Below are 12,569 nucleotides of genomic sequence, written 5' to 3'. Positions count from 1 at the left end.
CCTTGCCAACTTGTAGGCAACACATGTTCAGGATGCTTGTTTGTGGCTGCAGAAGATGCTACCTCTTGTCCTGATTTATGGAGTCCCCTATCACTATACACTTCCATTTTGCTTCTTCCCTCTTTGGACAGTCATCTGAACTTTGGTGCCTTGATATGCATTGTGGCTGCCCTCTCTCCAGGCTTTCTACTTCTCTTCACAGATAATCAGCATGTTGCATGTGTAGTATAGGACCAATGCTTGAAAACTTCATTTTCTCTTTCCTAAGTACCTGCCACCCTGCTTTATAACAGAAAAAATCTTTTATTTTCTGCTTTTCTCTGGGATGTATTTGCATTCAAGACAAAAGTACTCAGAAGTTCCTCTCCCTCCCTCATGTTTGAGTGTCTCCAACTCCCACTGCAGCCATTCATTCTGAGCTGGAGTGACCATAAAGGCAAGGACATTTTCTGCAGGTCTGTAAATCTGAATCTATATTGTTGTCCACAAACTCACATTTGTTACTGTATATGCAAATAGTCTGCCCTTCCATCTCTTTTTAAATTTGCTTGTTTATTGGTATCCTGAAGGACTTTATTTTATAGTTTTTATTGTTAACTTTTAAATTAATAAAGTAATAAATGGATCACCCCAGTTATTAGTTAAACTACTGTTCCAGCTCTGGGGGAATTAAAAAAAAAACACTGTAATAGTTATCTATCTGTACCCTGTGCGAACAATTAATGTTTGTTTTCTTTTTGTTATAACTTTCTGCCAACATTCTGTTCAATGGCTTTGCATCCCCCTCTCTTATTTTTGCTAGCTTTGCTGCCATTGCTGCCATTCAGGCTTGCACACTTTTTTTCTGGGGCCCTCTCCTACTCTGTGTTGCTGTAACCACTACTATTCCTGCTACTGCTCAGGTCCATACTCTGTTTGGATGCCTTGACTTATGTTCTATTACCCTGCTGCACTCTTCTGGTCCATTCTTGACCACCATCCCTTTTCTCCTCCTAATGCTGCCACTTAGGTCTGCACTCTGTTGAGAGGCCCTGTCTGGCACTGTACAGTGCTAATGGCACTTCTTTCTCGGCCATCTCTCAGATTTGCACATTGATAGGGGGCCCTGACTCTCACTTCATTAATGTTGTTGCCATTGGACAGGGTCATGCTGTGTATGGTGACACGTGTGCATCAATCTATTTTTGCAGCTGTTGTTCCTGCTCCTCCTGGTTCGCAAGGGAACTGACTAAGCTATTATGCATAAAGCTTCAGCGTTAAACTCCAGGGCTTCAAGCTGCAGCGAGCTGGACAATTCTCCGTTTGCCTCTGCCCCCATTGGCTGATGATCCAGAAGCAATTACAATTTAAACCTTAACACCTGCTGAAATAGCTGCAAATATTATAGTTATTAAAATAATTGTCACTTTGATACTGATCCTTCTGAAGGCAGTTAAGGAAAGGAAATAAATGTGGACTTGAAATAAATGTGCTCTCATAGCCTGAGAGCAAACTTGTAAAAACTTCCAACCTAAAAAATAGGTATTTGGGTTTGAGCAGTTCTGACATTTCCAAAAAGTGTCAGGGCTTCAGGAAAACAAGATGAAAATGAACGATGTCCTTTTTAAAAGTACCGAATATAAATACCTGCAAGAGATTCCCAGAAGCACAGTTGTATCTCAGACACTTCAAGAATATTCTTAAAATCCTTACTTTAGCTGTGAATCAATTTAAAGTTATTAGTAGTGATGTAAAGTAGTTTTTAGGAAACCTAGGCTTATTGAAATCTCTGTTGATTGCCATATCTTTTTAGGTGGCGACTGAACGAATGAGCAATGGTGCCCATCAAGTCGAGTGGGATGAAAGTAACTTATTGCAGGAGGAACTTCAGAATTGCAAGAATAATGAGCCTGAAAAATCTGTTCGCAAAGAAGAGGAGGTCACCTTCATGACCACTTCGGACACACAGTTAAAGACTGAAAAAGTTACAAATGTGGAAAGTAAATTGCTTCATGGGGAAATGCCAGAAAGTGAAGATGACAAAATGAAAAATTTGGAGAGTACGGGCATGCATCGTAAAGCACAACAAACTCTGTCAAAAACTACTTGCACTCAGGAAAACACTGGGGAACCAGAAAAGACTATAAAGCAAAAAGTGACTCCTGGGACTGAAGCTAAGTATCAAGGACTCCCCTGGAATGATCCACAAATAGACAGTGCTAAATCAGGGAATTGCCGCCCTTTTGATGCACCAAACTCATTAAACTTGTTCAAACCTGGTTTATCGTCATCCCAGAATTTACACACTGTTACTCGACCATTTCTTTCACCAATGTTTAACCAGGGTCCACATTTGATGTACTTACCACCAAACTTGGTCCATCCCCATGTTGCACCATCTCTTCCAACAACTTTAGGAGTTACAGTGCAGACAGTACCACCATTTTTACAAAGTAAAGGAGGCAGCACTAATGTAACACCTGATCTACATTCATATTCTCATCCAGTGATGCTCAACAGACCTTTGACTTCAGAATCCAAGATCAAACATACTGCTGACTACTCTCAGTCCCTGTTTGCAAAAAATAAAACTGAATCAGAATCCTCTCAGCAACAACAGATTTTAGCTTCCACCTCCCATGCTTCACTACCAACTTCGCACGTTTATTTCAACCCAGGCAGTGAATTATCTTTGGGACAAAAGATCCCAAACAGCCAGTTATCTAAACTTCCTGAATGCAGTTCTACTCATCAGCGTTCAGTTGGGCCTTCAGAAAATTCACATCCTCCATTCATAGTATTTAGATCTCCACCTCAACTTGAGAAGCAGATATATCCAGAGGGATCCCATGACTTGCCACTAGATTTGTCAGCAAAATCAAGCTGTCATGGTATAGGGGTTAAACAGAATTCTTTCCCTGAGCTGCGGAAAACCCCACCTATGCCAGTATTGACGCCTGTTAAAGGAGATAGATCATTCTCCCTGTTGCACTCTAAAAATGATGTTATCACATCACAAATTCCTCAAGGTATCTATAGTGCCAGCAGTATTAAAGGAAACTTTGGTTTAACATCACCTGTTGTGGTTTTTCCAGATACTATAAGGAATGGCGCTACACTTCAAAAAAATTCAATTGATCCTTTAACCTTGCAGCCATTGAACCCAGCTTGGTCCTGGGTAAAAGGTTCCAGTAAACTGGTGAACCATAACCCACGGACTTTTGTTGGTGTAGCCAATGCTATACCTGCATCTATGTTACAGATTGGTAATGAAGATTCTAAGAATGCTGCTAAGCAAGAACCAATTTCAATTGTTTACCAAGGCGATTGCCAGTTATCACTTTCCAATGGTGACAAAAGTGGGGAGGCCAAAAAGGATGCATGTGGAGGTCAAGGTGTAAAAAAAACTAATAGTCAATTGCATAGCTGTTTTGTATCCAACCCCAATGAAGTGGCATCATTTCATTCAAATACATATCCCCCATTCGTCATTAACCACCTTTATCTGGCAAAGGATAAAACTCCATTTCATCATTCATCATTGTTAACTAATGGCAGTTGTTCAGCACAACAGCTACCCCTAGCTCAAGGAATTCCTTGTGGGTTAACATCTTCCAGAGGTGAATATACTTTATTTCAAAGCCCACATCATCTGGGGGCTGTTTGGACTCCTCAGAACTATGGAGAAAAAACAAAAGAAGACAAGCTACAGATAATGGGTTCGCCATTATCCAACTTGGAGACTATTGTTCGTAACCGGGCTTTGGAATTATTTGCAATTGAAAGTAAAAAGGACAATCCGAAATCATTCACTCCAAATGCAATAAGTAAGGAAGGTACTCCTTCCAAAGATTTGAACCAATCAGCCTCCAGTAGTACAAATGTAGTTGACTTGAGCCGTTTACCTTTTGAAAGCAAAAGTGGTCAGAAAGATCAACAAAATATGATTTCTACAATCAAAGTGGACAAAATGGGTAAAACCAATAATGGAATTACAAGTGAAAATTCTAATAATTCAACGGGTGATGTGGATGAAGTTGGAAAAAATCAAAATGAGGAGCAAAAAGGACAAAGAATAATTACTTCTTTGCTATTGAGCAACCAGCCTTTAATTAATCATAGCCATAGTATTAAAGATCTTCCTGTTGTAGAAAGTGACAAGAGAGTAGAGCTAGCAACCATACAGGAGTTGGCATGTGGAAATACAACATCCTCCAAATTATCTACAGATGCAGATCAATCCATGACTAAAGCTATATGTAATGAGAAAGAGCATTGTGGACCAGTCAAATGTGCTGTTACCAAAGAAAAGAAGGATGGTTCAGTGAAGAATCTAGTTTCTAAATGTAAAGGACCTAATTCAGTTAGATGCAGTACAAATCCATCTAGCTGTATTGGAAAGAAGTTGAAATGCACTAAGAAGGAAGATATTGTAAGTTGCAAAAGATTAAATCGGGAACAGCAGACCATTCAGGTAATTATAATTTTCAACATGCTTTTTTCCTTGTTAGAGAATTTTTGTTTCATGGCTTAATGAAGATTATGGTGTTTAGAATGTTAAACACAGCTATGTGATGCAATTCTGTATAATTTTATAATAAGGATGCAGTTTCATTTTGTTTACTTTTGTATTAGCTTCAGGTTTTAATAATAAGCCAGATTTTTTTTGTCTGATGAATGATCCTAGGAATGTATTTTCTGGTATTTGGTTCCAATAAATTTGCACTACCTAAAGGAAGAAATTATGTAATACTGGACATATAATTGATAGAACAGAATAGCTTGCGATTTAAAGAGCTAGATTGTACAGTCAGTGTAGCAGTGGTGCTCATCACTGATTTTGAAGACTATCCTGTGATTTCTGTGGCATGGATTACTTTCTCTGCAAATGCAGTTTGAATATTGTGCCAGCTTGGGGATTATCAGGTGTTGAGCACAAAAATGCGGGAATGAGAAATTACCACCATTTGTCAGATTTATGACATTGGCTTCTTAGAAAACAGTTATTTTAAATTGATATTCCAACCTTTTGGGGATGATCCAATTTATGGGAATTTTAAGAAAAAGATTGCAATTCTGCTCTTTGGTCATGAGACCAGAAACTGACTGCAGTACTGTGAATGGAGAATCAGTTTCTTTCTTTCATGCTCTTGCTGCTCCTCTATGGAGAGAACCCACAATTGGAGGATCAGCTAGGGCAGAAGAAAGGAAATCTCTGATTGAAGGAGCTGGAACATTAGCATGAAGAGACTGAAGAATTAAAACTTAGTGAAGAGGAAGAAGCCTGGAATTGCATTCGCAGGTTGGGTATACAGAGTAACTGGCTCTGCAGCCCTCACCTCCCTGACCTTTGAAATTGGCTGCATGCCCTCACCACTTCTGGTCTGAGAGGGTAAGCTGAATTCAGAACTAGGCCAGGCGATTCAAAGACTGAGGAGGTTGTCAGTTGTTGAGACAGATTGGGCAGAAAATGTGCTTTCAGGCTCCAGTACTATGTTAAAAAAATTACAATAGATTATGAAACATTGCTCCAGCCCTTACTCTTCATGTACCAAAATTCCCCTGCCAGCTATGCCCTCTTGCCATTCCCCTTTGTACTTCATTTTCCCATGTCACTTTATGCCCCTCTACCCATATTCATGGCTCCTCATATAACCTATGCCTACCCATTATTCCAGACTCTTCCCCCTACCATGTCAACCCAACTTGTATCCATGCAGACAGAAGAAAAAAATAAAGTTCCATATTGCAAACTACATTCCATTAGGAAAAAACACTATTCATAAAAACACCTTCTGAGAGATCTTGACAAGTTTGATAGATATGTCTTTGATAGTTTACAAACCTTTGATAGGCACAAACCTTTTTACTATTAATAAGTCTTAGGAATGCCTGACCACCCCAAAAAGTGTCCCAGGAGCATACCAATAGGAGGTACCTTACCTCGACAAATAACTACCCTATGAACCATAATAAATCCACAATGGTGCCAGACCTGCTCAGTATTTTCAGTACTCTTCTTATTTCAGTGTTCTAGCATCTGGAATATTTTGCTTTTATTATATTTCATTTATCTTGCTGTCCTTTTACAATTCCATCTATTTGAAGTGGCTGAGAAGCATGGCATTTCACCACAGATGATAAAAATGCAATACTTTTCCAGCCCTTTTAAAATGCTGCTTTGCCATAATAACGTATGTTTTGTTCTTTGTCATAAAATCTGTTCAGAACTTTTTGTCTCTGGCCACTCTCATCCCTGAATATCAATGTTAGCAGGCAAGGTAAGCAGTCAATCAAAATTATCAATTCTGATGTAGCAAACTCAGAAGACTTAATCAATTTGCAGTAAACATTTTCTGAGTGCAGTGTAAAGGATTGCGACCTACATATGGGATTGATATTGAAGCTGACATATCATTAATCTCCTTCAAAGTTTAAGCATAAATATTATTGTATTTGTAAAAAGAAAAGTATGTTCTACAAATATGAAATTATCTTTTAGTAACTACAGGCTGTATCAGTAATCATGAAGTTAGTACACTGTTCAATCAACTCTTGTTAGAATAGACTATCTCCTGCCAATACATTAGAATGGGAAGTTGCTGCAATTGACATAATTGTGGGGTTTCCATGGTATGGATCCAGCCATTGGTGTTGCTGACATCATTAGTGTGCGCACATTATTGCTGTTTCATCCTCATCAACCCACTCACTGCTGTCAATACCACCCAGCCTCTGCTCACCTCATTGGCTCACCTCACTGCCTTATTCATCATTATGTCCAGAGATAGTGGCAATGAATGAGGTGGTGAGTGAGGCAACAAGGACTCTTTCTTAGAGCTCATTACTGCAGATGCTGTGAAGAAGAGTCATCTAGACTCAAAAGGTTAGCTTTCTCTCTCTCTCTCTCTCTCTCTCTCTCTCCACGGATGCTGCCTGACCCGCTGTGATTTCTAGCATTTTTTGTTGTCAATCTTTCTGAGAGCTTCTCTGGCTCAACTGCTCTGCAGTTTGATTCTGGGACAACAGGCTGATTGGAACACTGAACAAAGTATGGAGCTATTGCAAGCCCAGCACCATCTCTGGCAGTGACATGATGGACATTGAAATTGCATGGGCAGTGAGTACAAATTCACGCTTTAGAACTTTCATCCTTGTTTTCAAATCCTTCCCTAATATAACCCCACTTAACCAGTACAATACCCTGCAGCTTCATCACCCTCCAGGATAGCTTTGATTCTCTAATTCAGACATCTAAAGCATCCCTGCATTTAATTACTTCACCATTGGTGGCTGTTTCTTCAGCTGAAAGGAGCTTAAGCATTGAAATACTGACCTTAATGTCTCTGCCTCTCTACCTCAGTACCCTTTTTTAAAGAGATACCTTAAAACTTAAATCTTTGACCAAACCTATTGTCATCTGTTTGTGTTTGCCCCATAAAGTATCTTTTGGATATTTTATTGTGCCAAAAGTGTTATGTAAACACTGAATGGTTACACTTCATTCAACAAGATGTTAATTCATTTAAGCTGCTTTTGCCATGAGAATAACAGTGTAAACAAACAGGGTTTTGGCAGTTCAGTAATTGCAATCACTTTAACTGTGCATAAATGGAGAAGCTTAGAATCAATGACAACTTCTGCATCTCTGTGTTTAACTATATAAATGCAGGTTACAGAAATTCCTGTCACTTTTAAAGACTGAGTGACTGTTGGACTATCATACTACTATAAAATCTAGACCTAAAATGAGGTTTTAATTCTTGGAGTAAAGTGGTAAAAATCAAGAAATGTACATGTGTAAAATGTCATCTCAAATCTGTGCACTACTGTAAACACAGAGAGGGATAGTGTCATTCACAAAGTGGTATTGTTCTTTGGATAAGAAATGGTGAACTTTTAAAATACGACCTCTTCTATCCACGAGGGGCAGATGGGCAATACTGCAAAACACTTGCCTCTGAAATAAAGTCACGATTAGCTGGACTGACATTTTTCTATTCAACATTTATCTTACCTAGCCCATCACCTGTCTTCTTTGCTATGTATTGATTCACCTTCATATCAAAATAAATTGCTATTATAATAATTTTTGCTCATGTTATTCATCAAATATGTCTCCATTTTAAATAATATTAAAAATCCAATTACATTGCTAATACATAAGTGGCTTGGCAGTACTGTTGGTGAAATACTAGATTCAAATCCAGATAAAATAACTCTGATTTTTGTTAGCCTGATGGGTCATACATGAAATGGTTTATCAAATTTATTAATGCAGGCTTATAGTAAGCAAAACCACCCCAAGTGTGGTACTAAATTTGCAAACTCATTCTGAACTGAAAATGTGTTACTGGAAAAGCGCAGCAGGTCAGGCAGCATCCAAGGAGCAGGAGAATCGACGTTTTGGGCATGAGCCCTTCTTCATGCCCGATACGTCGATTCTCCTGCTGCTTGGATGCTGCCTGACCTGCTGCGCTTTTCCAGCAACACATTTTCAGCTCTGATCTCCAGCATCTGCAGTCCTCACTTTCTCCTAATCTCATTCTAAACCCAGGAAACAGGACGTGAGTATGATGGTGTACTATTGTAATGTTCGTGCTCAAGAGGTGTTGTTAGTTGAGCTCCCTTACCTGCTATGGGAATGTTTGATGCTAATACTGCATCAGAGTGGAAAAAGTTCCATTTTGCAGCACTAGCATCCTGTACTTTGCTTAACTGCATTAACTGCACAATATATGTGAAGACTTCATGTTCTTTAAAAACGGAGTTATTAAAATGTTATCTGGATTCCATCTTAGTGCACACACTATATAGTGGACTGTGAAAATTGTAAGGCTAATTCTAGACAGCTGAGATTGCAAAAGGTATTATTTTGACAGATAAAATTTCTCTGGACGTTGGATCACAGATTTTAGCCCATTCGTTATAAATTTATCTCTGCCAGCATAATATAATGTGAATCAGAAAGTCCAGGCTCTATTGTCTTCAACCACTAGTAAAAGTGAAAGAAGCTGATTTTTAACTCTGGCTTTATCTAGGTTGAGGTTCATATTTGAATCTATCCAATTAGGTTTGCACCATTCAGCAGCACTGTAGATGTTAATTAAAATTCCTGATATAAACCTTCTGTGACTGAGCCTTCTTGATTAATCGATCTCCATGCATCCCTTAAAGTTGGTTCACCACAACATCTCTCTCTAGTGCATTTCATTTGTGCAATGTCCACTCCTACCTATCCTGTCACATTGGCTACATGTCATCATCCCTGCAGGGGCTCAAGGATCTGTCCTTGGACCCTTCATATTTCTCATCTCATCTGCTTTGTGACACCACACAAAAATTGAACAACATTCCACATGTGTACTCCACCCTACGGGAACACCCACCTTGCAGGTTGTTGAATGTCTTTGCATGATAAGACTATTTCTACAAAACCAGTCATGGATGAGCTTTAGTTTTCTTTCGCAAATGTTGTCTTTGGCATTGACAAAAGGACCTGCTCCCCCGACATCATTGATGTCCCTTGTCCTGACTGTTGCCTGTGGCTGAACCAAATAGTTGGCAACCTTGATACCCTATTTGGTCTGAGTTAACTTTCTGACACCATATCCCAATCAGTGTAAAAGAAAACATATACTAGTTTTACATTGATAACATCTTCTATTTCTATCCTTACTTGAGTTTATCTGCTGTTGTAGCCCTCATCCATGCATATTGTACCTCCATAATCAGCCATTTGAATGGCAGATCTGCATCTTTTTTTCCATACATGTGCGCTCATCCTAAAGTCTGATATTCTAAACTGCAGTAAGTCCCATATAACCATCAAATCTGTATTTGCTAGCCTATGTTGAGACCTGGCCAATTAAGGCCTTAATTTTAAAGTTCTTATCCCTATTTCTGTAACCTACGACCTATAACTCTTCAGTGAAGAATTCTGCTGTAGTCATGAGTATGTTCGCCAAGCTGGAAAGTTGGTTTGCAGAGGTTTTGTCCCCTGTCTGGGTGACATCTTCAGTGCTCTAAACCCTCCTGTGAAGCACTGCAGTACTGTGTCTTATGGAATTTACTTGGTTCTGTTCCTGCTGCTTTCAGTTGTCAGTTCCGGTTGGTTGTTGCAGTGACGGTCTATGTGTTTGTTGATGGAGTCCATGGATGAGTGCCATGTTTCTAGAAATTCTCTGGCTGTCCTCTGTTTAGCTTGTTATATGATCCTTGTGTTGTCCCAGTAAAGTTTGTGTTCCTTGTTATCTGTGTGTATGCGAATCAGAAATAAGCTGATTGTGGTGATTATTGGCTGGTTGGTGTTCATGGATGCAATTTGCTAGTTGTCTGCCTGTTTATCCTATATTGTGTTTCGTGCAGTCTTCACGTAGAACCTTGTAAATTATGTTAGTCTTGCACTTAGTGGGTACAGGGTCTTTTGTTCTGGTGAGTTGTCTGAGCATGGCTATCAGTTTACGGGCAGTTATGAATTCGGGTGGACAGAGAAGGTTGGCTTTTAGTTTTTAGTGTTTCTTATCTAAAGTACTGTGGCTAGTGTGTTGGGTCATGGTATGTCCTCATTACATTGTTTGTCTGCTTGGCATCTGCGAATGAAGTTGCGGGGATACCTGTTCTTGGTGAACACTGTGTAAAGAGGTGTTTTTCTTCTCTTTTGCATGTCAGGACTGCTGCAGTGTGTTGTAACCCTTTTGAACAGGGTCCTAATGCAGCTTCTCTTGAGTGTGTTTGGGTGGTTCCCGTTGTAGTTCAGGATCTGGTCCTTGTGTGTGGCTTTTCTATACACTCTTGTGGTGCATCCACTTCTGTGTTCTGTCTACCATCACATCCAGAAATTGGAGTTGGTTGTTAGTTTCCTTTTCTCTTGTAAATTTGATACCTGTGAGCATGGTGTTGATAATCCACTGATAATATGATTATGTTTTGTCCTTCTTGAGTGTTTTTAGGGCTTCCCTCTCTTTGAGGCTGTTCATTTGTCTTTTTGTATTTAAGGGTACAGTGGTTTCTCTGACTACTTGCTATGTCTCTTTGGTTAGTATATTCGTTCTGAGCGTAAATTTTAGTTCAGCTAGGAGGTCAGTTGTTTTTGCATCCCCGAGGTTGCTGTGAGTTCCTTGGCTAGTATTGCTTTTTTGGTGTCTTGAGTTGTAACCATTGTGCCAGTAGATAAAGGCAGAATGACGATAATCATGAACAAGACTGAATATGTTCAGAAAGCAGAGAAACTGCTTGCAGATACCGACACCTACCTACAGAGGGAGTATGGCCCCTATGCCACAGCTAACCAACAGAATAAAAACACGCTACAAGAACCTGCAAAAAAAACAGACTGATAACCAGGATTGACCTACAAAGGATGAAACCAGAATGCATCAATGCTTCAAGATTTTACAGATTATCCAAGGTACACAAACCACGCATACCTCTTAGACCCATTGTGGCACTTCCAGGAACTCCATCACATACACTGGCAACCAACAAAAACTGAAACATCTTGTCAACGGATCCTGACACTCCATACAATCATCACAGGACTTCCTAGACAACATCAAGACGATAAACATAGTAGGGTCGAAGCAACTGCCTCATTCGATATAATGGCACTTTTCGCTTCAATTGGAAAAACTCTATCTAGAGAGACAATAGCTGACCACCTGGACAAACAGAGCAGAAGACGTGATAGGGAACCAAAGAACAAGAACTGCGTACTCAGACTACTAGACCTGTGCTTGACGACATACTTCACATTCAATAACTGAATATATGAACAGATCAATGGGGCATCTGTGGGTTCACCTATCTCTGGGCTCATAGCAGAAGCAGTGATGCAAAGACTGGAACAAACAGTCTTCCCTCAAATCCGACCCAAACTCTGGATCAGGTACGTGGACAACACTTCTGTAATTATTATGAGAACAGAGATTGAAACACACACAAGATTATCAACACCATGCTCACAGGGATCATATTTACAAGAGAAGAGGAAGCCAACAACCAACTCCTGTTCCTGGATGTGATGGTAGAAAGAACACAGAACGGTGGATGCAGTACAAGAGCTTATAGAAAAACCACACACACTGACCAGATCCTGAACTACAACAGGAACTACCCAAACACACGCAAGAGAAGCTGCATTAGGATCCTGTTCAAAAAGGCTACAACACAATGCAGCGCTCCCAACCTATGAAGAGAAGAAGAAGAGCACCTCTACAGAGTCTTCACCAAGTACAGATATACCAGCAACATCATCCGCAGGTGCCTGGTAAACAGACAACATGACAAGGACTTGCCATGACATAACACACTGCCAACAGTACTTTATATAAAAAAAGTCTTAGAACTGCCAGCCAGACTTCTCCAACCAGTCGGATTCATGATAGCCCATAAACCAACAGCCACGCTCAGACGATAACTCACCAGAACAAAAGACCCTGTACCCGTCATGTGCAAGACTAACGTAATTTACAAGATGCCATGCAAAGACTGCACAAAATACTATATAGGATAAACAGACAGACTACTAGCAATCTGTATCCACGAACACCAACTAGCTGCTAAATGCCACGGGCAGCTGACCCTCGTAG

At 39.8% G+C, this 12,569-nt stretch overlaps 1 protein-coding gene across 6 annotated transcripts in view; it reads left to right on the top strand.

Moving 5' to 3' along the window:
• The window catches only part of LOC140495864 (BCL-6 corepressor-like protein 1), a 262,058-nt gene that overhangs the window by 169,321 nt on the left and 80,168 nt on the right, over positions 1-12,569 (top strand). For all 6 annotated transcript variants that reach the window (XM_072595068.1, XM_072595065.1, XM_072595063.1 and 3 more), the window contains one exon: positions 1,793-4,453. In XM_072595068.1, coding sequence (XP_072451169.1) covers positions 1,793-4,453 — 2,661 coding nt within the window. The remainder of the gene's footprint in view (positions 1-1,792; positions 4,454-12,569) is intronic.

The sequence above is a fragment of the Chiloscyllium punctatum genome, chromosome 25 (assembly GCF_047496795.1).
Source record: "Chiloscyllium punctatum isolate Juve2018m chromosome 25, sChiPun1.3, whole genome shotgun sequence".
NCBI classification, from domain to species: domain Eukaryota; kingdom Metazoa; phylum Chordata; class Chondrichthyes; order Orectolobiformes; family Hemiscylliidae; genus Chiloscyllium; species Chiloscyllium punctatum.
This window is presented reverse-complemented; position numbering and strand designations above follow the sequence as displayed.